The following is a 25,733-nucleotide window of genomic DNA, read 5'->3' on the forward strand; positions in this document are numbered from 1 at the left end:
TAGGGGTAAAGAAGGCAAATGACAGGGATAATCCAAGAAGGCAAGAGATTCAAAGTTATGAAATATATAGTTGAGCTGGTCAACTACAGGGTCAAGACTATGAAGGCAAAATAAACTAGGAAAAAGGAAGGAACTAAGAGACTGGAAGTTGCAGTGAGGACTGAGAGTTGTAAGAGGAAAAGGAGGGAAGAACAGGATATTATTAGTAGAAGAATGTCAAGCTTCAAGATCATGGAGATGGTCTTTGAGGGGATGGGGAGTTTGATGAACTCAGAGTTCAGGTTCATTTAGGGAGCACTAAAGCATATATTCAAGTCTGATCATGAAGGCTAAAGTTGAAGTGGAGGGAAGGCTGTGAGGTATTTCCTTGAGAAAGTAAAGAAAGGAACCTGTAGGCCAGAAGATGACTGAAGCAAAGATGTGGAAAAGGATGCTGATTTTTCTAGATGAATCTCAAAAGAGAATAGAGAGCTGAGTGGCATGCCTAGAAAGTAGAGAACGGAGCAGTACATATACCGTATGCCTATTTGTCCTGGCTTATTGTTTCCAGGGGGACAAATGAAGAAGCAGCATCTTCTAGGGGATCCAATTTTCTGTGAGTACAAGAAGATGATAAAAAGTGTGAAAGGAAGTTAAAGATAGAATTGGAGTTTCAAAACGGAAATATCAACTGGTACCAACTGGACCAAAGCTCACACCCTCCAGAGTCTGTTTTAACTTTAAACACCTTGAAAATCTAAGTTAGCAGCAGAGAGATTGAATAGGTTGGATTGAATTGAATAGATGTATCTGTATAGAATTGGAGAAAATGTGAAATAAAAATCCTTGCCCTCAATAAACTTATAATCCAGTTGGAGAGCAAAAATAATTAAGGAACAAGACATTATAGCTCAATACAAAATATGCAATTCAAATATAAGTGTCATTGGAGGCCAAGAAAAGATTAGTGGAAAATCAGTCAGTGTTTTACGAAAAATGATCAATTTGAGCTGGACCTTGAAAGATTAGGAAGAATTAAAGAGATGGATAAAAGGGAAAAAAATATTATATTAAGGTAGGGAGGCACTGTACAGCAGGAAAGGGTGGGAGTAACAGCAAAAAGCGAGCATGACGTGTGCAAGGAACAGTCAGGGTAGAGAGGAGACAATGAGAAGTAATAGGAGATGATGCATTGTTAAGATGGGGCCAGATAACGGAGAGCTTTGAAAGCTGGAATGAGAAGTCATCTCAAAGGCATTATAGGAAGCCATTATAGATTCTGAAGCAGGGGCATTCTCTGGGAGTTGTGAAAACTAATGGCCAAAACACCTTTCCTGGTATTTTCTTTCCTTTTTAACATCCTGCCCAGTCTTGGGGTTCTCTATGTCACCTTTCGCTTTTTTAGAAAGAGCTCTTCCTGGAGTAGTCCAGGAGCATGCCCAATATGATCTGGGGGGAGGGAAGGAGGATCTTTGAGATTCATCCAGTGTCAGAGTACACTTATGTCTCTCTCTGCATCCCCTCCAGATGACCGCCTATGGGGCTTTCCTCCACAAGGGCTCTTTCTGCAGGAACTACTTCAACATCTTGGACCTCCTCGTGGTCAGCGTGTCCTTGATCTCCTTCGGTATCCAGTGAGTAGGGGGTCCCTCTTAGTCCAAGAGAGAGAGTGACTAAAAGGAGGAAGGAGCAGGAAGGCCACTCGAAGGTCCAAGGGTTTTTTATTTTAATTATGACCTTTTGACCTTGTCAGTCCCTAAGATGCAGAAAGACTTGACATGTCAAGGTATTGTTTGAAGGTCTGAAAATAAGCTAGACAAGTTTAGCCCTTCCTGGACAAAACTGCCAAGTAGACAAAGTCAGACAACAAACTTTGTTTTCAGTGCCTTCAGCTTTTTATATTTTAAATATTCCTCTTCTTCAATTTTGCTCATCAAAGTACCCAGCACACCCCATGCAGCCCATTCCAATGGTCAAGGCCTGCCACAGCAGTATCCCACACAGTCCTCTATTCCAGGGCCTTGTAACCTATCTTTCTACCTTTCCTTTATTTAAATATACCTGCCATTTAATTCTTTCCTGTAGAGAACAGCTTTCAACTAGATATCAAATTGGGGTGGGTCTGATAAGTTAGTTTCCTCGGAGATGTTAAGAGCTTTACCTTTCCCAGAGATTCTGTTTCCATTTTAGTAAGGAGCAGAATGCATTAACCCAAAGGAATAAGTGCCTAGACTATCTATGTCCATAATTAAAGCTAGCCTGCAGGAACAAAGGAGGACAGAGCTAGATACTTCAATAACAAGTCCCTTTAGAGGAGAAGGTAAAGGTTTTAATATTATTGGGAATGTAAAGTTTAGTGAAAAGAGCCCTGAGGTGGGAATCTGGAAATCTGGGTTAGGGTTAGACCAAGGTTAATCCTGTTACTCACTCTACAGGCTTGACTCAGTTACTTCCTTCCATTTATTATACTTTTCTCATTTGCAAAATGGGAATAATATTGACAGTCTTTCCCAGGAATACCAAAGAAAAAAGTGAAATGAAACAAGGGAAACTTTTTATATTCTCTGGAACCAAGTTACATTAAAAATATATAATTCACCTCTAAATCCAGATATTTCTATCATCCTTTGGGTACAAAGAAAACCACATCAACGACAATCACCCCTAGTGTGCTATACGTTATTATGGCCACCAGGATCTAAGACTGATATGAAGCAATTTAAACCAGAATGGTTAGATGGGAAAAGGAGATAGCTGTGGGATGTATTAAGAGGTGGAATGGTAGAAAGAAATACCTCAAAAAGAAAGAGAAATAGCACACACAGCCCACTATCCATGAGGTTTTCATTATTCTTTAACAAACCCACACCTCCAGATAGGCTGTGAGAGCAGCCTCTCTACTGCTAGGATAGCTGCTTCTACTCCACCCTCTAAGCCTGAGGAGGGTTTTTTAATAGATAACTAAGGGTAGAAGAAAACAGTAAGCGAAGTAGGTATAAGATGGTCCAGTTATAAGGACACAGCATTGTTAGTACCACTAATCCTGGTCTAGCCCTACCCTTTCCCTGGTATACCACCCCCTTAATACCTTTCCATCTCCAACTGATTGGGGGAAGATGATGGGGAAAGGGAAAGAAGAGAGAACAAGAGGTTGCAGTAAATTCCTCCAGCCCCCATGGCACCTGGGACAATGAGCGTTTTCAGTTCCTGATTGATTCTTTAGACATCAAAAAGGTTTTGGCAGAACCCAGCAGGAAAAGGAGCAAAACATAGAAAAAAGAAAATTCATTTCTTTAGAGACAAGTCTCAAAATCAGCAACTCTAGGTAGATGAACAATTCTGAACAACTCTTCAAGGCAGTCAACATTTGCCTGGTGACTACCAGAGTGTCCACTGTTCCATAAATGAAAAGGAAGGAGCAACTGTGACCTGAGATTCTCAGAAGCGCTACACAGTGACTCAGGGTTCTGCTCATTCTGCCCGACTTTTATGCCAAGCCTGGTGATATGCATGACATGATCTGATCCTGCACAGAGACAGGCTTGGCCTTATGTGTAAATCCTAGATTCATAGACTCTTAGAATCTGAGAAATTAAAGGAACCTTAGATGTCATTTGGTTCATCACTCATCAGGCAGAGTAGGCTGCTGCCAACATAGTAGATCTGATTTTGAGGGATATGTGCCCAAAGCTGTCTCACTGACCAGTACGCTTAAGTGCCTGAAGCTCTACCATTAATAATTCATTCATTTAGGTGAAACTTTATTGTCAGTATCCATCTTCTTTATTCAGTCACTATACATTAGGCTACTTTACTTTCCAAGAGGAGGTCCCCTGGGCTGACAAAAGGAGCATTTAGCTTCCTGGGATATATAGGAGTGGTGGACTATGGGGGAATGGGAGTGGGAGTGGAGACCAAAAACAAAAAGATACCAGGGAAGGGAAAGGAAAGGGGAAAAAAAGTAATCACTGAAGATAAACTTTGTTTACTTCACAATTTTGCCTGGGACAGGCCCTGTCCTGGAACTCCCTTCACTTGTGCCCATTAACAGGATACTAACAACCCCACCCCACTTTCTTTCAGGTCCAGTGCCATCAATGTTGTCAAGATCTTGAGAGTTCTTAGAGTACTCAGACCCCTGAGAGCTATCAACAGGGCCAAGGGACTAAAGGTGAGAAATACTAGCCCGAGGCTTAGCTGTCCTGCTACCTTAAAATCCTTCCTTATTGGGGTGGGGAAGGACTCTGAGTGTTGTACAGTCAGATGGGCAATAGGAGCTAGGTATGATATTGGTTATGTTGAACAGCTTCCCTCAGACCCACTCCCAAATAAACTCTCCCTATTTCTTCTCTAGCCTCTCCAGTTCTAAATGCACGTCCTGTCCTTAGGACTAAATGACTTAAAATATTTAAATTATTGGAAGGAATTAACCTGTGGTAAGACTGCCCTGGATTTAAAGGCACAGGGTCTGGGCCCAACGAGCCATTCACCAGGAGCAATTCATTCTCCTCTCTGAGGTTTGGATTCTGTATCTGTAAAATGAAGTCAATGATAGTTTCTTGGTCTCTTAGTACATGCAGTTGTTGTGACAAAAGCACTTTGTAAACTTTACAACACTATAGAAATAAAAACTGATATTATTGTACCCAGTACAATAATGATGAGATCTCAAACAAAACTTAGCAAAGGGTCCTTTTCTTAGGCCATTGAGGTCCTCAACATAGTGACTGAGAACTTAGGTGATTAGATGCAAATTCTCCACTTGGGGAGGTCCAGGATCTCCCTAGCCAGACAGTCATGACACCAACGTTTCTGTCCTGTGGTGTTCCAACACTGACTCACAGTATAATTCTGGGTGAGTTACTCCATCTCTCTGAGACAAACGTTCCCTACCCGTGGAGAATGGGAGTTACTGCTGCCTTCCCTCCCAGAGGCTCCTGAGGTATATAGGTGCTCAGCAAAGGTTGGAACAGGGGGCTGATTCCAGACTGATTTCCCATTACTCCCCCTCATATACTGTACATCCCAGCCAAACGAGCTACTTGCTGTTCTCCACATAAGACATTTTCCCTCTGTGTCTTTGCACAGGCTGTCCCCAATGCTCTTGTTCTCATCCCCACCGCTTGGCAACCTTAGTTCCTTTCAAAGCTTAGCTCATGTGACACCTCCTACATGAGACCTTTCCTGACCCTCCCTGCCTCCCACTCCTTAGCACTCTCCCCCTCAAAAAAGTGACTTTGCATTTACTTTGTATGTATCTCAGCTAAAATCCCATCTTCTGCCAGAAGCCTCCCCAATCTCCTGGAATGTTAGCACCTTTCTCCTGTTGATTATCTCCAATGGATCTTGACCATTCATAGTTATTTGCCTGTGGACTCTTTCACTAGACTATAAATCCTTGAGATCAGGGGCTATCCTTTACCTTTCTTTCTTATCTCTAGAGCTTAGCATTAATGCCTGCCACATAGTAGGAACTTAATAAATTGTGGTTGCCTGACTGTTGTGTTTATCAGTAACATATCCTCCCAAACAGAATGCAAACCCCTGGAGAGGAAGCTTTATTTCATTTTTTTCTCTATACCTAGCATAGCACCTTGTACATAGAATTTGCTTAGTAATTATTAGATTAAATTGAGATAGTCACTTGACCACAATTTTGAAGGGAACACTTGTGTTTCCAAGACCCCTCTGTAGCCCTGGGCCCTTCCCCCATTTCAATTCAACTCACAAATGTTTATTCATTTCCTACTATGTTCCAAGCACTATGCTAGGGACTGGGGGAGATAAAAACATAAAATATAAAATTGATTCAGAGCTTTCCCTCAAGGAATTTGCAGTTTAATGGGGGAAGAAAAACCATGTACACACACAAAAATAATTAGCTCCTTCTTCCTGCAGCATGTCGTCCAGTGTGTATTTGTTGCTATCCGAACCATAGGGAACATAGTAATTGTCACCACGCTTCTGCAGTTCATGTTTGCCTGCATTGGGGTACAACTTTTCAAGGTAAGACTTTGCCTTTGAGTCAAACATGTAAAGATGTAGCCCCTAAAAGCAACCAATCAGACTTGGAATGAAAGTGGGTGTCTCTGTTCCTCTTTCCCCAACATTCTAGATCAGTGACATAGCTGGTGGAAGGAATGGTTCACCTAGACGCTCCTACCCAGGAGTCAGGTTAGAACCATTCCTTACAGCCCTGCTTCTGTTCCCTGACTCCTGCCTCCTACCAGACATTCCCTAAGTCATGAGAATGCAAAAATCTTAATCATGTTGGGAAAAGGGAAGTAGAGCCCTTTAAAAATATTTCACTCTTCTCAAGAAGGTACAGTGTATCTCTATTGTCTTTTTGAGATCTAAGTATCTTTCTCTGCCTAACTTCTAAAACCTACCATGTCCCCAACTACTCTCTAGGACACACCCTTTTATGCTGAGCAGGTCATATTTTCCTCAGTCCTCTGAACATGCCCTGCTAGTTCGGACCTCCTTCCCTTTACTCATTCTGTACTCTCCACCTGAGATTTCCTTGTCCCCCCCCTTCTAAAGGGAAGGGAAAGGAGCTAGGGAGATCTGAAATTGTTTACACAGGGGTTCATTAACCTACTTAGATTTTTTTATATTTTATCTATATTATATATATTTTATTTTTTAAAATATATATTCTTATATATTTATGTATTATTTTTAAACATATACATTATACATAATATGTATTATTTTTAAGAATATACATATTTATAGATATTTTATTTAATTTTTTAAGATCCTTTCTCACCCACCCTGGAAGTAAACCAGTTATTCATGGGCCTACCCCTTTCTAATATGGACCGGTTCATTCCTCCTTAGGCAATATGGTGGCCCCTTGCTTCCAGAGATTCACCGTATTGGTGCCAGACAATGTAAACACAATCACCTTTAGCCCACTGCAGATCAGAGCTCCTGAGTAAAAGTAATCCACTATCCTCAGCCTTACCAGGAGCAGGGACTACAGGTATGCACCATCATGCCTGGCTAACCTACTTAGATTTGCAAAGCAGTCACATATAAAAAATGGAAGGGTAGGTTACTGAAAATGGATTTTAAAAACAAGGCATAGTCATGTAAGAGGAGTAGCAGGAACGTAAATGTTTAGAATGGGGTAAAGTGGCTATGAAAGGAAAGCTGAACAAAACCAAAAAGAGGGATTGGGGACTGGAGGAGACAGGAAGGAACAATGAAAAGGTAGGACTCCTGTTTGGCATGATTAGACCGATAAGAAATAGCAGAGAGAAGGCAGTCATAGAGCAGAGTGCTGCACCTGGCACCAGGAAGGCTGGAGTTCAAATCCAGTCCCTTCATACTCACAAGCTGTGAAACCATGGGGAAAGCAAGTAGTTTCCTCATTTCTAAAATGGATAATAATAAATATTAATTAGTTAATATTATTATTAGTAACTACTTCACGGGGTTCAAATACATAAGGCTCAGAGGAGAAGATGTATGCAAAAAACTTTGGAAACTTTAAAATGCTACTTAAATGTCAGCTATGATAACTCAGTTCTCATCTTGATTCTATTTGTTTTTCCGGCCAAGAAGAATAATCTTTTGATTGTAAAGGAACAGAATAAAAATGGCTAATAGGGACTTGAAATCCAGGATTTCAAAAGAGCATCTAGCTGTTAATGATAATTTCGAGTCTCTAGACCAGGAGAATGATCTCTCAGGTGCCTGAAAGAACTGGCAGATGAGATGACTGTGATCTTTGGAAGATCTGGAAAGGAGCCACTGTACTTTAGAGGGCAAATGTTCTTCCAATTTTCAAAAAAAAGGAAAGTAAGTCTGCAACCTATATAGGCCAGTGAGTTTGATTTCAATTACTGGCAAAATTTGAAATGTGTTACGAAGGAGATGGTAGTGACATCAAGGCAAGAAAAGTGAGGGCAAAGAGTCATCATGGCTTCATCAAGACAGGTCACACCAGACTAACTTAATTTCCTTTTTTTTTTTTTTTTTGACAATTATCTAGATTTTAATAAAACATTTTGAGAAGTGCTTTGCTCTATTTTTCTGGACAAGAAGGAGAGATGTAGGCTACACAAAAGTACAATTATTTGTATCTAGAACTGTTAAATGTCTGAACCTGAGGAGTGAGTCATTAGTGTCTGGATCCTAACTTGGAAGGAGGTCTCTAGTGAAGTGGCCTGAGGATCTGTGTGGCCCTTTGCTGATTAATATTTTTTCAGTTACTTGGACAGATGCATGGATGACATACTTATCAAATTTACAGAAACATAAAGCTAGGAAGGATAGTCAAGATTAGAGGCAGAGGAATCCATGCTTTTTTCCATATCTGATGAGTGATTCAGGTTACAAAAAGATTTTGACAGCCTAGGTTGTTCCATAAAATTTAATAAGATGAAGTGTAATAGGGATAAATGTAAAGTCTTATGCTTGAGTTCAAAATATCAACTTCATGAGTACAAGTGGGGGAGGCGTGATCAGATACACTGTGTCTGAAAATAATTTGAGGACTTCGACAAATTTTAAAGTCAACATGAGTCAGTAGTTTGATAGAGCAATCAAAAGTGCTAATACTACCTTAAACCATGTGAGGAGAGGTATGACATGAACAGGAGAAACAGCAGCCCAACTCAACTCCACCCTAGTCAAACCAGACCTGTAGGGCTATTTTCTATTACGGTTGATGTCACCACCATTATCTGAGTCACCCAGATTCAAAACTTTGGTCTTATCTCAACTCCTCATTCTCATTTACCCCACATATCCAATCTGCTGTCAACATTTCTACCTTGATAACATCTCTTGTTTCTGTCCCGTTCTCTCCATTTACATAGTCACCCCTTAGTTCAGACACTCAGGTTCCTTGCCTGCATGATTACAATAGCCTTCACACTGATATCTTTGCCAAGTCTTTCCCCACTCCAGTTCATCCTCCATACAACTACCAAGGTGATTTTCCTGAAGTATAGTTCTGACCATGTCATTTCTCTGCTCAATTAATCCCAGTCGTTCCCCGTTTCCTCGGGAATCAAATATAAACTCTTCTTGACATTTAAATCTCCTCATAACCTGACTCTGTCCCACATTTCTGGTGTCCTCACACATGATGTCCCTCCACACACTCTCCAATCCAGCCATCCTGACTTACTTGCTATATTTTTCACATACAACAGTCCCTCCCTTGTTTCTAGGTCTTTGCATTAATATCCCCTAGGCTTAGAATTCTATCCCTGCTCACCTCCTCATTTCAGAAGCCCTGACTTCATTTAAGACTCAGCTTAGGGCAACTAGGTAATGCAGTGGATAGAGCACTTGACCTGGAGTCAGGAGGACCTGAGAATCTGGCCTCAGACACTTACTACTTGTGTGACCCTGGGCAAGTCACTTCACCCTGATTGCTTCAAAAAATAAAAATAGAAGATTCAGCTTAAATGCCACCTTCAGCAGGAAACCATTCTCAGTTGCCAGTACCTTCCCCTCTAAGGTAACCTTCCATGCACTCTGAATATATCTGGTAATTATCAATTCATAAATATGTTACCCACCATGTATATGAGAATATGAGTACCATGAAAATTAGTATAAGTACCTTGAGGGCAGAGAATGATTTTCTTTTCTTTTTTTTTTTTTTTTTTTTGGTATCTCCAGCACTTAGCACAATGACAGACACTTTAAAAAGTGTTTAATAAATGCTTGTTGATTGATTGAAGAAACAGGAAATATTTAGTTTGAAGAAAAGAAGCCTCAGGAGGAGAGAGGTTGAGACATGAGAGCTGTCTTCCCGTATTTGAAGGACTGTCATGGGGAAGGGAGATTTCAATTATTCGATTCGTCCCCAGAGGGCAGAGCTAGGAATGGTGGGTTGGAAGCTATAGAGAAACACATTTAATCTTGGTAAAAGGAAAAAAAAACTTCCTAATCATAAGAGCTTCCCAAAGGCTGTAGGGTTTATGCTTGACAGAGATTTTGGAATGAAGGCTGCTTGATCTCTTCTTGGGGATGTTGTAAAGAGCACTCTTGTTAAGTTATGGTTTGGGCTGGAGCAGAGATTCTTAACCTCTTTTGTGTCATGGAACCCCCATGTCTGAGTAACACAGTGAAAAGGCCCCTGGACCCTAAATTCCAAATCTGGCCTGAATAAGTCACCTCACTTAATCTCTATATGCCTAAGTTTCCTCATCTGTGGGATAATAATATCTGGGGATAATAACACCCACCTCTTAGGGTTGTTGTAAGGATTAAATGAGATAGTATTCATAAAGCACTTTGCAAATCTTAAAACATTATATAAGTTCTAGCTAGCTATTATGATCATCTATGGACACCTCACAGCAATGTTTTAAAATAGATTTTCAAGGAAACCAATTATATTGAAATATAATTATCAAAATATTTGAGAAACAAGTTAAAAGCCCTTGTGTTAAGAACTCTCCGACTAGGTGGTCTCTAAAATCCGTTTCAACTCTGAGATTCTGTGACTCTGTAATCCTTTCATCCTACTCCTCCATCCAAAAATCACTTCTTTCCAAATCTTACTTATGTTCTGTGGTCCAGTACAAGTAACTTATCCATGAAGGCTTCTTCCTTCCTAGGCCAGCCTATGCTGATCATCTTTCTTTTTCTGAATTCCTCCTGTATTTATAGTTCTGAATTATTTTGTCTCTCCATGGTACTGAAAACTATGCATTAGCATAACTCAATAAATACTTGTTGATTGATTAAAATCTTCCTTGATCCTCCAGGGCAAACTCTACACCTGTACAGACAGTTCCAAACAGACTGAGGCAGAATGCAAGTGAGTACAATCTAATATGGAGTCAACCCAAAGGTCAGTCTGCCCTAGAAGCTATGTCTTGGGATGGGAGACTGGAGAGAGAATATCCTATTCTTTTCTCCAGGAGCAATTTGGCCTGCAATAGACTTCTTCCTTTTCCCCCTTTGGGAATCTGTCCCTAGTGACATCACATGGAACTCCACTGATTATTGTAGGTCCCACCCACAGAAATTTTGCTGTTTGATCTGCTGGCATTTTAGGAATTTGCACAGACTGCTAGGCTATATATATATGAGGTATAATTGTCTAATATGCTTTTGTTACAAACCCATTCACACGCACTTTCAAGTTCAACCACTTGCCAAATTTCAGGTCTGATTGCATCACCCCCAAATCCTTTCTCCTATGTGGAGACTGCTGGGTTCTCAGAGCTACATTGGTCAGAACTATGTCACCAGTGTCCCCAGATGCTGATATCACCGCATGTGGAGGCTCAGAACCATACATAGTCTCAAGATGCATCAGACGGCACCACCTTCCAACCAGCCCTAATATCTCCTTGTTCAATGCTTCCCAAATTAAGGCACACCATAGGAACAAACCCACACCCACAGGGATTTGTGCCAGAAGAATCACCTTTCACGCTAACATACACTCTTAGTTCCCATACAATAGTGTCTCTTTTTATTCACTCTACTTCCTATTACAGTCTCATACCACTAGTGATTTCATTCCTTCTGCTAATATCATATTCCCATTCGTTTTATACACTTACCAAATGCTCCAGGCTCCAACACAAACAATCAGGAGCCATGTCTTAAGCCACATTGACAAGCAACAATCACATATTTAAAGATAATAGAGTAATACTTTGATAACTTGAAAAGTAATCACCAATTATGGGCAGCTGCAATCCTCTTTTGCCTCCCATGCACAGCTGTCTGTTTTAGAACTCAGAAACCTCAGAGTCTGATGACTTTGTTCATTGCCCAGGGCTTCTTGACAAAGATGGTGAGAAGGATGAGGTATCCCCCAAGTCACTTGTCCCAAGTATGGTTATTGTAGTTTTTTCTTTTGTCTTTGTATCTCCTACCATTTAGTAAATACTTTATTAGTGCTTGTTGATTGAATAAATTAACTAACTTACCCTTCCTTCCTTCTCAGGGGCAACTATATCACATACAAAGATGGCGAGGTAGATCATCCCATTATTCAGCCTCGAAGTTGGGAGAATAGCAAATTTGACTTTGACAATGTCCTGACAGCTATGATGGCCCTCTTCACCGTCTCCACCTTTGAGGGGTGGCCAGAGTGAGTATGAAAACCAACGTGTCCACAGCTTTGATGCCCAGAGATGAAACTGGGCCTTAGTCCCCTGACCACACCATTTCCCTGGCCATGCATATTCATATCCTTTGTAGATCATCTACTTTAGAGTAGGGAGCCTATTCTAGCACTTCCCTGAACAATGCTTCAGCTATACAAATTGTCTATGGTAAGAGGTATGGCATAGTGGAAAGTACCAGACCTGGAAGTCAGGATACCCAGGTTCCAGTCTCTGCTCTGCCATGAACGAGCTTGTGTTTGGGCAAATCACTTGACCTCTCTAAACTTCATTCATTAAGTGAGAGCCCTGGATGAGAGAACCTCCTAGATCCCTTTTAACTTCAAGCCTTTCTGAATTTCTGTGACAAGTCAGTAATTAGTTGATGATCCAGGAAGGTGGTTACCTAGCCACTAACCTTAGCTTTTATCAGACCCTCACCCCAGTCTGAGATGTAATTTTAAGATGACCATAGATCAGAGATCATGGATAACCATGCCATCTGGGTAGAAACTTCCTTAGATTGTAGTCAGTGGTGGGGAATCTGTGGTCTCAAGGCCATATGTGACCTTCTAGGTCCTTGGGTGTGGCCTTTTGACTGAGTCCAAGTTTTACCAAACAAATCCTTTGAAAGAGATTTGTTCTGTGAAGTTTGGATTCAGTCAAAGGGTCACACTTGAGGACCTAGAGGGCCACATGTGGCCTTGAGGACATAGGTTCCCCACCCTGTTAGATCCTTTGATATTCAGAGATGCCTCAATTAACAGGAGATCCTTCAGTGAGTTAGGGTGATAAGAGTTGAAATGTTACTTCACTAAAATAAGGTACCTCTGAGCCTCCCCACCTTCTACACTAGCTGTATCTAGACCAGCAATAGAAGAGAAACAGTATTCAAACACTTTAAGAACAGTGAACTAAACAGATTTTGTATCTATCAGCTTTTCCATTAAAATGCTTAAACTATGTCTGAATAAGACCCATTTGGCCACCTACCCTTTTTATTCTAATATTAACCCCTTCAAAACTCTCCAAATGGACTCTTTTAACAAATATACAGATATTTCTATGGCAAAAAATAGATTTTGGATGAAAAGTCAGCATTATTTGTGCGGTGAAGTTAGAATGAGGCCTAAGAAGAGATTCTTCTTAACTTTTTAGAATTAGCTCACATATCCCCCCACCACCCCCTCAAGCCTGTCTCTCAGTCAGGGGACAGCAGCTCAGTTAGTACTGAAGCCAGGAGTTGGCATCATCAACTGGACTCTGTAGTACAAGGCACTGTGATAAGCTACAAAGGAACTAGGGGGCAAAGTCCCAATTCTTATGAAATTTAGAGTTTAATCAAGGTGATAACACAGATGCAAAGTAACATAAAACACATAAAAAGATAAGTGCATAAGGCAGCACTTCCCTTATTTGATAATTCATATTCATATAGTACTTCCAGCTAATAATGCATATTTCTCACAACACTCCTGTGAAATAGGTATTATTATCCCCATTTTATAGATGAAGGAACTGAAAGTTCAGAGATTAAATGATTTGACTAAAGACATATAACTAGTATCAGAGGGTCAAAAACCCAAGTGGGCTGATTCCAAATCAAATATTCATTCTTCTATATACTTTTCTGGGACTTAAAATGTATTTATATATAATTTAGTTATATGTATAACTATATTATATATAAATATATAATATAAAATATATTTATCTCAAAAAAAATGCTGGTCCAGGAAGCCTGAGTTCATAAAATGTCCCAGGATAAAGAAGAGTTTATAGAATTTTTAAACAAAAGAAAGGGAATTAAAACTATTTTCATAATGAAAATTGCACATGAAGAAGTACTTTTGACATATACATAATTTCTTAGTTAATATTTTAGAAAGAGCTAGCATCAATATTTTCTTATGGAAACCCTATTCATACTCCATAGGATACTATTTAGAAAGCAGGACCATAAAGCATAATAACAACTCCATAGTTAGCATTCTAAAGAAGTATGGAATAAGCATTCAAGATCACTTTGTCATTTTTCTATAAATCCTTATTTATACACAAGCTGATTTCTTTTAGATTCAGCCTCATTCCCTTTAAGTGGTAGGCTTATGGGTTCACATCAGTCTTCAGTAAGTTCCCTTCAATATTTACAAAATTTTGGAGTCAATGTCCACAACTCCAACTCCAAAGTATCCCTAGCACCAAGGACATCCTAAGTCCCCAGAGATATATTGTCTTTCCATTTCACTCTGTGGGATCCATCTCTTCCTCCAGGCTTCTATACCGATCCATCGACTCACACACTGAAGATAAGGGACCCATCTACAACTACCGAGTAGAGATCTCCATCTTCTTCATCATCTACATCATCATCATCGCCTTCTTTATGATGAATATCTTTGTGGGTTTCGTCATTGTCACCTTCCAGGAGCAGGGAGAACAGGAGTACAAGAACTGTGAACTGGACAAGAACCAGGTAGCTTCCTAAGGGAGAAGGGAAAAAGAAGAGAGCAGGAGAGAGAAGGAAAGTGCAATTAACAGTTCAAGAAGCAAGAGAGGCTGCTAAGAGGGACAAGATACATTAGGGTGGGCAAAACCATAGAATGGGGAAAACGTTGGGCTTGGAGATAGGATCTGGGTTCCTATTACCTACCTGTGTCACCTCATACAGGTCACTTAGCCTCTCAACCTCAGGGTCTACATCTGTAAATTGTGAAGGCTAAATAGTTCATCTCTGAAGTACCTCCCAGACTAAATCCTATGAGCCTACTTCCAGTATGAAACGTGCCCAAAGAGAGAAACTTCTGCACTAAGATAACCTCTCCTATTTTCTATTATAAAAAGAGCTAAAGTTGTTCATTTGGTTGGTTGGTTGGGGTGGGGTAGGGGAAAATTTCCTTTGAGAAACAATGTGCAAAAGAATTGCAAACTACAAGTCACCAAGTTTGACATTTAACTCTCTGCTCTGTCTTGGAGTGGGTACAGATGGGAAGGAGAGGAGGACCACAGAAACAATTATTAAAGAAAAACCTTACACACCAGGGAATAAAGGGAAACAAAATCTTTGTGGGAAGGAAATGGTTACCAAATAGCTGTCAGACAGCAACAAATTAACATTTATTAATTTGATTGCAAAACACTACACCAAGCACTAAGCAGGATATAAAATTTAGCTAAGACCTTGTCCATTCCCTTAAGGAACTTGCAGTCTAGTGGAGGAATGGGACATAGATAAATAAAGATATAGATCGATGGATGGATGGAAAAATAACATATATATATGTATATATATATATACATATATATCTTAAAAGATTACATCATGAGATTTCTTCTATAAAGGAAGAAAACTGAACAAAAACAACTTCATGACAAAGATTAACTGAACAATTGATGAAATTTAAAATAGTTAAGCAAATGTACTTACATAAAATTGCAAAACTTCTTGGATTAAGCTAAACATACTAAGTGAACTGAACATTCATTTTTTTTTAAGTCAAGTTCTTTTACCCAGTGTACATAATTAGACTCTTTTCCCAGAATAACTTTTAATATTATAAAGTCATCGCACAGATGGATTTATTTTTAAATTTAAGGTATCTAGTTTGAAACATGTGACATAAGAAAATGAAGCACACTTACCTCTAGGTCTTTTGACATGTGTCTTGAACATGTTTATAAATGGAAAAAATTAATAAATAGAGGAAAAAATGCTAATCATATGGAAAGAAATGCCCCTAGTCAGAATCCTGAAAAATGTGAACTGTGCAACCTCCATGATCTCTTTGGGATGTTCCAACATTAGTACACCAAACGATTTCAGTGGGAATCTGAGCCCCAAGCTGGTGAACACAAAAACCAGATCTTACCTTCAATAGCACAAGCATTTTCATCAGAAATATGTACTACACAATGCTGTGCTACACAACAAGTGCAGTAGAGAGTCACAAAAGAAACTGTGATGTGATGTTAGCTCTGAATAGGAAGGTCTTTGCCAGGTGGGAGAATCGAGGATGACTTTCTGGAGTAAGGAGCTTTTTTGAATGATGGAAATAATAGCTCTGAGAGAAATGTTTTACTATCAAGTAAAAACACCAATAAGTAAAGGTAGGGGAGAAAAGAGAGAAATTGTGCCTCTTAGCAGGAAAGAAACTTGAGGAAACTTTGCCCAAGACCAAGGAGAAAGGGTTTCAACCTGAGCATATGATACTCCAGTCCCAAAGACTGAGACAGGAACTCTTCCATTGATCATGGCTGGGAGTATATAGGAGCTATGTGCTGACCAAGAAACATGGAACTTCCTTAGGAAGAGGAGCAGGAGTGGGAAGGAGGGGGAAGTAGAGAGATTAAATCAAGCCACTAATGTTGACAAATATTCAATTGGCTGAAAGATATTGGATGATATCAGGGGTTGGGTGGGAAGGTTGGAAAAAAAACCAAAAATCTTGCCACAGATTCAGGATTATGGCATAGAAATGAAAATTAAAATATATTTGTGCAGAAATGCTAAAGAAATATACAGTAACAATACAATAACAAAGATTGAGCCACAAAGTGATCTCTTCCCAGCACTTGTCAATGGTTTGGGAATATTTTCTTGGGATACAGCCTCTGGGAAACAGGAAAGATTTAAGAAAGGAAGAAAAGGAAAAGGGTCTTGGATGCCCTTGGAGGAGACTATGACAAAGACAACAATTAACTATGAGTCTATTGCTTTTGTCTTTTTGGTCTTTTCAAACACCTTAACTTGTTTTATTTCATTAGTTAAAATACAATGAAATTTTAAAAAGAGAAAAAAATAAAATAACCCTAAAAATGCTAGAAAAATAAAGCTTTGTATGTATGAAGGAAAGGAACTAGGAGCAAAAGGTTCAGCTTTCTGTCACTTCCTAGAGCAGGACTAGTCATAGAGCAGGACTAGTCATAGAGCAGGACTAGTCAGTGATGGTTTCCCGTATAACCTGGGGATTTGAACACATGCCCAACCCCCAATTCCTCTCCTCTCACTTCATGCCTCACTGACTGACCTCTCTTTTCTTTTCCTCTCCCACCATCTTATCCCTTCCATTCCCCTACCCCTATTCCTAACAGCGACAGTGTGTAGAGTATGCCCTCAAGGCTCGGCCCTTGAGAAGGTACATCCCCAAGAACCAACACCAGTACAAAGTGTGGTATGTGGTTAATTCCACCTATTTTGAGTACTTGATGTTTGTCCTCATCCTTCTCAACACCATCTGCTTGGCCATGCAGGTAAGTCTAGGGTGGGGGGTGCTGAAAACCTGAAGGGGCTGTGTTTCTCTGAGACTAGGGAGGAGACAGAAATGAGAAAAGCTATGTGTCCCTCACCAGTTAGTCTTTCAAATGGTAACCAAAAGGGAAGAATGGGGAACAGCAGTTCTCATACCCACAGCCCTGACTGCTGCATTGAGAAGGATATGACCCTTCCCCAGGGTGTATCCCATGAAAGGACCCCTGGTTTGAGAAAAGGCAGGGAAAATAGGCAAAAGGAAAACAGGGAGATTATGAATTTAACCCACACATTCATTGCTATTAACAAGGTATGGAATATTAGATGCCATTTTGAAACAAGTCAGATTCTGGAGTTAGAAGACCCGGGTTTAAATCCCACCTCTACTATTTACCACTTTATGACCTTGAGCAAGTCTGTAAGCTTCTGTTCTCTCATCTATAAAATGAGGAATTTAGACTAGATGATTTCTTGGTCCTTTCTAGCTCTAGAGCTATGGAACTATAAGCCAATAACTCCTGTCTCTAGCCAGAACACTGTGTTAAGGCTCTAAGTGATGTTAGGGAAATAGTTGCTGGGGACTCCACCATATTTTTTCCTTGACAATCTAAGAAGGAAAGCTATGACCCAAGGCCACTAAAGCCTTCAGGTTTTTCAGTGGTATCAGAGACAGAAAGGAGATCTGAGATCTACCTGTAAACTGGAAGACAGTCTATACGGGACCAGCCCTTTGGGAGTGTGAAAATGGTGTTGTTGTTGTTTGGGGTAAGGGTCAAGCTCTGAAAAGGCTAGGCTGAAGAACTAGGTGAGATAGACTCCACCCATTGAATCTCAGTCCCATTCTCATCATGCACTGGTAATTCCTTCCTCCTAGCACTACGGTCAGAGCTGTCTTTTCAAAATCGCCATGAACATTCTCAACATGCTCTTCACCGGCCTCTTCACTGTCGAGATGATCTTGAAGCTCATTGCATTCAAACCCAAGGTAAGCAGGCCTTTGAAAAGGTCATTTAATTTCAGATCATATGCCTGGAGGAAAGGGATAGACGGGAGATGGGTGTGATGAGGCAGAAATATGCAGTGAAAGGACCTTCTAAATAGCCACCCCTAAACCTGCCTAAATTTGGAATAGGACCATGGGGTCCCTGGAATGGAATCTCAGCTAATGCCTGCAGTGTTCCTGAACTGGGATGCAAAGGGGACACAAAATTAGTCCTTCTATACCCATTTTCTACTATGCAAACTAAGGGCATCTACTCATGGAGAGTGACTACAGCAGGACTATGCCTAGAGACTAGTGAGTCAAGACTCTCTACCTCAATCTCCCCTCAGGCCTCCCATGGCATTCCCCACATGTCAGTTATGCATAGACCACTCATAACATACAGCAAACTCAATTGTCAGAAAAACCTGATTTTGTTTAGTTGTATTTTCAACCTACTACTGTTGCCACTGCCTACCTTCAGAACACATAAGGGCTCTTTAATACCCTCTACAACCAGAAAGCAAATGATTCTCATCACTTTCCATTTTACTGCTTATTCACAGCTTTCTGAGAGAAGGCTTGATTAGATGAGAAAGTTATAATTCTTGATTAAAATGGAGGACACGGGAATCGATGACTAGGGATTTTAATTATCTATGCCTGTACTCTGCCCGTACTTTCTTCTTCTTGCTTCTTGCCCTTATCTCAGAGAATTGAAAAGCTATAATTCCAGGCATCTTCCTCCTCCAAGCACCATGGTCAGCTCTGTCTAGCTGATGACATTGGCCTTTGGTGCTCCATGCCAAACAGCATGAAGCTACTTTCAAGAAAAAGCATTGACTTAACAGTAGCCATAGACACATGAGGGAACTTTGAGGAACAATGTAGGGGTCAAATTGTACCTAGGACAGTAGTGCAAGCTGACCTGAGATAGTCCCTTCAGCTCATGAAGCTATCAGCCTACCCACTGTGTCCTACCTGTGCCAGCATTAGCTGAAACAAGCAAGTGTCCCAACTGGACTTTCTGCTTTTATTCACATTTTCATTTACTCTGTTATCCATTTATTTTGCATATTAGAGACCCATGCTGATAAGAAGACTGAATATGTTTCTGGGCATCATCCTCATTTTTCATCATTACTCAAAGCAATTGTCAAACTTTTTCTATTCATAGTACCACCCAGAGGAAGCTACATTAATATGGTTTCTGCCTTTAAGGAGTTTACAACATAAAATAACAAAAAAGGCATCCAGAACACAGCCCAGGTATTCAGGGATCTCACTTAATTATAGGAGAACAAGATTTGGGAGGGGAGAATCTAATGTATGATTTTATTGATCCAATAAGCAAACTCCACCCACCAAAGCAGACCAGTAACTATTCTGTAGCTTATAGCCTTAGCTTACAACCTGGGGTACTGAGAAGTTAAGTGATTTGCAAAGGGTCACAAAACTAGCATAGGTCAAAGGAGGGACTTGAACAGATTCCAAGACCAGCTAACTATCCCATTGTGTTAAGCGGCTTCTCCCATAAATGAATAAGACTCTTAATAGATATGATTTGAGAATGACTTTTTCCTGACTTCTCCAGAGCAGCTTTTCACCCTTACACTCCCCTTCAGCTCCAACACCCTGGGGGTAGATAATCATTCCTGACTCAAATGAGGCTACACACTAAACTACCCTGGCCACATTCCACCTCACTTTAGGTTTTTGTCACTCATCAGGAGAGCCAGTCAAAGTCTAAGGAGTTGAGAAACGCTGGGAGGCTCCAAATAACAGAATTTCTGATTCATGTCCTACTTGTACAAAAGACTTCCACTAAAAGTTTGCTTTGCTGTCTCAGCATAACATGGAGGTAACTCTGGGTCAGCTTTCATGATAGTTAAATCATATGTCCCTTAAATACTATAAAATATTGCCCAGTTCAAAGTATGAAATGCCATTAAATTAAGTCTGAATGCCTAATACAATAATAGTTTGACTTCTCCGATCTGAGCTGGTCTCATTCTCTCAGGTGGTAACAGTAATAATAGGAAAGCCTAATAACAATAGCACTGACATAACCCTTTAAGATTTACAAAATACCATTTGATCTTCACAAAAAACCTATGAATAGGTGTTATTATTATTTTCATTTTACATATGGGGAAAATGGAAGCAAACAATGACTTGTCCAGGGTCAAACAGTTAATAAGCATCTGAAGCAGGATCCATAATCCAGTGAAATATCCACTAGCCTACCTAGCTGCCACTAGCTGAGTAACTAGCCAGTTTGGTGAGCCTGCAAAGTCTGTCCCCAGAAGAAGTAATGCATAGGACAGGACAGGCAGTTGGATAGGTTCCTAAAGTGCGCCAGTCCTAAGACAAAGGTGAAAGAGCAGCATACGCATCCTTCAAGAATGCCTCAAGGCACCACAAAGGAATCTTCCAACAAAGCACCCTGGGAGAACAGAATCAAATAGAAGTCTACTGAGAAGAAAGTTAGTAGCAACATAACCCTAAATGCATCAGTCGGGGGTACTACAAATATGCAGAAGGGACTTCCAGAAAAGAATGGTAAAATAGCAGTTTGTCTTAAACATTTCCTCACTTCTCCTTTCTACCAACTTTCAGCAATACCCCTCCAAGAACCTAGTTCTTATGCTTCCTTATTCTTTCTCAGCACTGATACACAAAGGTACTAGTGACAATGTGACATGATCATGGGAGAAAGTAATACGTAGCTAAAGCGAATGGCTTTGGTGAAATTTAGGGTACCCATGAAGAACAAATTTTGAAGGGGGAAAGGTTGAGTTTCCCATTATCGCATAAACCAGACATAGTCCCCCTGAGGAGCCTGGCATAGAGTAAATGTTTAATAAATGCTCTGAGGTGTCACCTGGGCATGAAAGGCATTATAGATTGAGGAGCGGTAACACTGAAGATATGGAATCCTTATCCTTAGGTAGAAAGCCTTCCATTATCCCAAGACAAAGACATGGGCTGAATAGTGTATGAATGGTATATAAGACTGGTTCTAATGAGCAAAACAGGCTGAATTGTCAATGTGTTGGTAGGGAGAAACTCCCTCCTTTTGTGGAGGCTCTGCTGGCTTTTAGCTCCCTCCCTTAAAACCAAGCCAACCAACATGGCTCACTCCAACAATTGAAGATGCCTGATTTGCCTGCTTGCAGCTGAGGGCTTCTTATCTGCTCTTGTTTTAGGAAGAATTGAGCCCAAATATTACTGTCTTTCTCTCTCTGATGTATTGTACCTTCATTTAATATCTAGCTTGAATATGAAGGTTCATCAATGGGCTTCCTTATCTTCCTTATCCATTGTTTCCAGTCTGACCATTAACACTCAGGTAAGCAGAATTAGCACATTTTTCACATTGATACAGAGAAAATGCTTTAAACAATGTCCTTAATGGAGATAGCTATTTTAAAAGCAGCAGTCACAGCCTGTAGCCACCAGAAGGATGGGAAGAGCAGGGCAGGGCTCACCACAGACATGGTTCATGCCTGCACTGTCCTCAGCTTCCCGCCTCTTGACCTCCCATCTGCTCACCACAGCATCTGTTTTCTCCTCCTTGCCACTTGCTTCTTGGTACTTCTTTTCTCCACTTACTCTCTGCCTCTCTTGCCAATAGAGGTATTATTGCTCAAGATCAGAGTCCAAAGCCCTCTAGGTAATTTGCCCTTAAATAAAGTCTGAAATCCCCTCAGAGGATCCTGGAAATGGAACTGACCAAGCAAGCAGCTTGGTCCCCATCTCCCTCCGCTCCATGTCCAAAGCTTAGTTGAAAAATCAACTAAGCTATCCTTGACAGCAACAAATGTACAGCACAGGCCACAAAGTAAAACATCAACACTTAAACACTGAAGATTTTCCCAGCATCCCAGAAAATCACCTTAGGGTGCTGTTCACAGTAAATATTCAGCAGTATATACAATAGGAACATGTTTGTGTTCAGTCTTATGCAACTCTCCATTACCCCATTTGGTGTTTTCTTGGCAAAGATACTAGAGTAGTTTTGCTATTTCATTCTCTAGTTCATTTTACAGATGAGGAAACTGAGGCAAACAGGGTTAAATGACTTTCCCAGAGTTACATAGCTATTAAGTGTCTGAGGCTAGATTTGAACTCGGGGAACTTGGGTCTTCCTGATTCCAAGTTTGGTGCTCTATCCTTTGTACCACCTTGCTACCCTGAATAGGCATAGCACAGTGCATAGCACTGCTAGGGGCAGGCTGCTTCAGTGACTTCATGTCTAAATTTCATTCAAGCATGGCGCATGCATCTATCACAGCATCAATAGGCCCACAAAATAACAGAACATGCTTTGACATTCATCTATAAATGAAGAAAAAAATGGTATTACAATACAAAATAGGGAAATATAGCTGTAGTACTTAATAAATACAATCCTAACCTAAGGTAACACTGCCATATAATCTAATAAATAGCAAAATAATTGAAAGAAAAATATAACTCAGAACATGCAATAATTAACAGTATATCAATAAATATACAAATATATGCAAGAAAAACTTATTACATGGGTAAACATTAGTATGATGACTTCTTCAGAATCATAGGTTAACTTGGACGCAGGTTGGATAGCTCTCACATGGTCTTGTGACCAGCTGATCTATTTGCCCCTGGATGAATTGATGGTGTGGGCTTCCAAGCACATAGTAAGCACTTAATTAATGCCTGTTGAATGATTGATCATAGATCTAATTAGAACTATGATCTGGAGCTTGTGGAGGGACCAAGAACCTGTGTTCCTAGGTTCTTTGGAGTATCTCATTATCCTAGGAGTTTCTGTGGCTAAAGTTCCAGGCAGGAAATGTATTGCCTCTGGGTTCAGATGAGATGTGACCAGACTACTTAAATATAAATAGTTCAGCCTCCTCTTGTTTATTATGGTATACAGTTTTCTTCACCAGAAATGTCATTTTCTTGAACCACTGTCTGGTTCAGATAGTCTCTGTATAACCAGGGGCTATATCTTTTATTTAGACTGCAGAGAAAGATGTCTATCACTTGTCTCCAGTTGGAGTGGAGTGTATGGGGTGTTAAGAGAAGACTAGCACCGCTGGTGTGAGGGCTGCTCATCCACCTTTGGTGAAAGCTTTCACCCAGCTCTTACCTGTATCTCCAAGGAGTTGTAGCATGTGCAGTGGCCACCCCCCCCCCCCCCCCCAGGAAGCCATCTTGGCAGATGGGCTAAACCAGATTGAGGACAACCAAGAGGCCTCAAACCTATCAGTGAGTCTACCCCAAGCTGATGTGAAAACTCCCTGGCAGAATGGGCAGATGAGGACAATTTGTTCCAGTAGACACAAAGGTAGCTGAACCAGGCACAGTAGAGTTCTTAGAGCTTGGTCAGACATCAAAGATGCATGCCAAGGTCATGCACTGATTCCTGGGCCATCACCAATCATCTTGACTTTTATCCTGTCAAAGAACTTCAGTGACCCTGAATGAAAGAGTAACTCTGGAAGGGATAACTTTGCACAACTCTGCCTCACTTAAATCCATTTCACATGCAATCATTCATCCATGATGTGGTTGGTCCTCTCCAAAAATGAAAGACAAGCAGCAACAGGAATAGCATCTGGACGTCCAACTAACTGTCTTATAGGGGATAGCACATTTTGTTGTTTTTCTAAGACTCCACCAATCTCTAGGGCCATTCTCTCTCTCTTCTGGTGGAGCTGTACAATTGTTCTGTTGAGTGCATTGAGATTCTTTTAGTCTCAGTGTTCCTTCACTGTGTGTCCAACAAGATATGGTTGAAATACTCAGCCTGGGGCATCACTAGTGGGAATAAGAGAGTTGGGTTTCATACTTCCTGATGCCTATCAAAGCTTTCATTTACCTGAGTAACTTGATGTCCAGGTTTCTGCTTTGGTCAGTACAAATCCTGGAAGGGAATTCATACACTGAGAAATACTTCTGCCACAAGAGTTTAACAACCATGGGTGCTTTCCTGTTCCTGAGAGTATGCTTATATATACCTGTTGAAATGATCGGTCTTTACTAAAATATGACTTCTCACTCTCTCCTTCCAGAGATAAAAAGCTAATGCAGATAGGTTCTAAAGATTTTATAGTGGTCATATTCTCCAAATTTGCTACACAAGTTGGCAAAGCCTTTCTTTAAACACACCACAAGTCTCACATTTCTGAGTGACATCTGCCGCCACATTGGCCAGTAAAATCTGCTTCTTTCTAGCTCTAAGTTTCACTTTGGTTGACATGTCCAAAATCATCATGTAAGTGATTTCATAGCTACAATATAATATATGTTGGCCAATATCAACTGCTTCCTGGTACCATGTGTGGAATCAGTCAGTACAACAGATGTTTTGAGTAGCTCCAACTTCTACCATTGATTCAATAGTTAAGGTAGTTTCTCAAAAATAAGAAATAAGAAAAATCAGAATTAAGAGCTTCTTAATTAGCAGCATGACCTTTTTTCTTGGCTTATATAATTTCTCACATCAACGTTTCTTCATCAGCCATCTGCCCTTGCCACCAGTTACCCAGAGGCAACTTACTGAGGCAGAGAAGATTGGTTCAATGAAAGGAGATGCTTGTATGCAGCTGATAACACTCTCTGGTGAAGTCCCAAGCTTTCAATTACACTTCTGTTTGATGGTGGCTTTCACATCATAGCTTTGGTGTCATGTGACCTTCAGCCCAGAGCATGTACATCCACATTAATGTTCCCCAGCCAAAAGTGAATGCTGAATGGTTAGCTAATGATGCTACCCATATCGGGCAAGCAGAATTAAATTTGGCATTGATCAGAATATGTCGATGGATTGTTTTAGTCCATACTTGCTCTCTATATATAGTCTTTTCAGTAATAACCCACTTAAAAGCCAAGAGCTCCAGCTTATGGTTGTGATAGCAATTTAAGTCCTCCCCCAACACATAAAACTGGTTTCTGATAGCCATTTTTCTCTTGTAATGTGACTGCCTTCAAGCTTTTGAGACTAGCATCTATATAGAGGAAAAATGGTTTGTTTGGGTCCGCATATGCTCCACAGTGGTGCATGTGTGATCAAGTCTTTGAAAGTTGGTTCACATGTATGTATCCAATGATCTCTAAATAGTTTTGTTGGCTTAACACAACTCAGCCTTCCTCATCCTTCAGTTTCTGGTTCTCTTAAATCACACAAGCACAAGTGATGTTTAGCAATGATTTAGCTGTGGAAACATAGCTGTTGGCAAATTTGTCATAATAGTCAACAAATCCCCTAAAAGTCTTTAGACCTCAAGAGTTCTTTCAATGTGACCATTTTGGAATTCCCTTCTGTCCTCCCTGGTCAATGCTTACACCTTGCTGTGATACTGAGTGACCAACATACTTGACCAAGACTCTGCCAAACTGGCATTTGTCAACAATTGTTGCCAACGTATCGCTT

General features: G+C 40.4%; 1 protein-coding gene and 1 long non-coding RNA gene across 6 annotated transcripts in view; one reads left to right on the forward strand and one right to left on the reverse strand.

Moving 5' to 3' along the window:
- CACNA1C (calcium voltage-gated channel subunit alpha1 C) overlaps positions 1–25,733 on the forward strand; it is a 1,037,023-nt gene that overhangs the window by 919,939 nt on the left and 91,351 nt on the right. For all 5 annotated transcript variants that reach the window (XM_072650128.1, XM_072650131.1, XM_072650129.1 and 2 more), the window contains 8 exons: positions 1,507–1,613; positions 4,063–4,150; positions 5,878–5,985; positions 10,719–10,771; positions 11,915–12,061; positions 14,349–14,550; positions 17,166–17,324; positions 18,197–18,307. In XM_072650128.1, the coding sequence (XP_072506229.1) occupies positions 1,507–1,613; positions 4,063–4,150; positions 5,878–5,985; positions 10,719–10,771; positions 11,915–12,061; positions 14,349–14,550; positions 17,166–17,324; positions 18,197–18,307 (975 nt within the window). The remainder of the gene's footprint in view (positions 1–1,506; positions 1,614–4,062; positions 4,151–5,877; positions 5,986–10,718; positions 10,772–11,914; positions 12,062–14,348; positions 14,551–17,165; positions 17,325–18,196; positions 18,308–25,733) is intronic.
- The window catches only part of LOC140530973 (uncharacterized), a 99,909-nt gene continuing 88,647 nt past the window's right edge, over positions 14,472–25,733 (reverse strand). The window contains exon 6 of the long non-coding RNA XR_011976206.1: positions 14,472–14,558. This is a non-coding gene — a long non-coding RNA (uncharacterized lncRNA). The remainder of the gene's footprint in view (positions 14,559–25,733) is intronic.

Source organism: Notamacropus eugenii, chromosome 3 (assembly GCF_028372415.1).
Source record: "Notamacropus eugenii isolate mMacEug1 chromosome 3, mMacEug1.pri_v2, whole genome shotgun sequence".
Lineage (NCBI taxonomy): Eukaryota > Metazoa > Chordata > Mammalia > Diprotodontia > Macropodidae > Notamacropus > Notamacropus eugenii.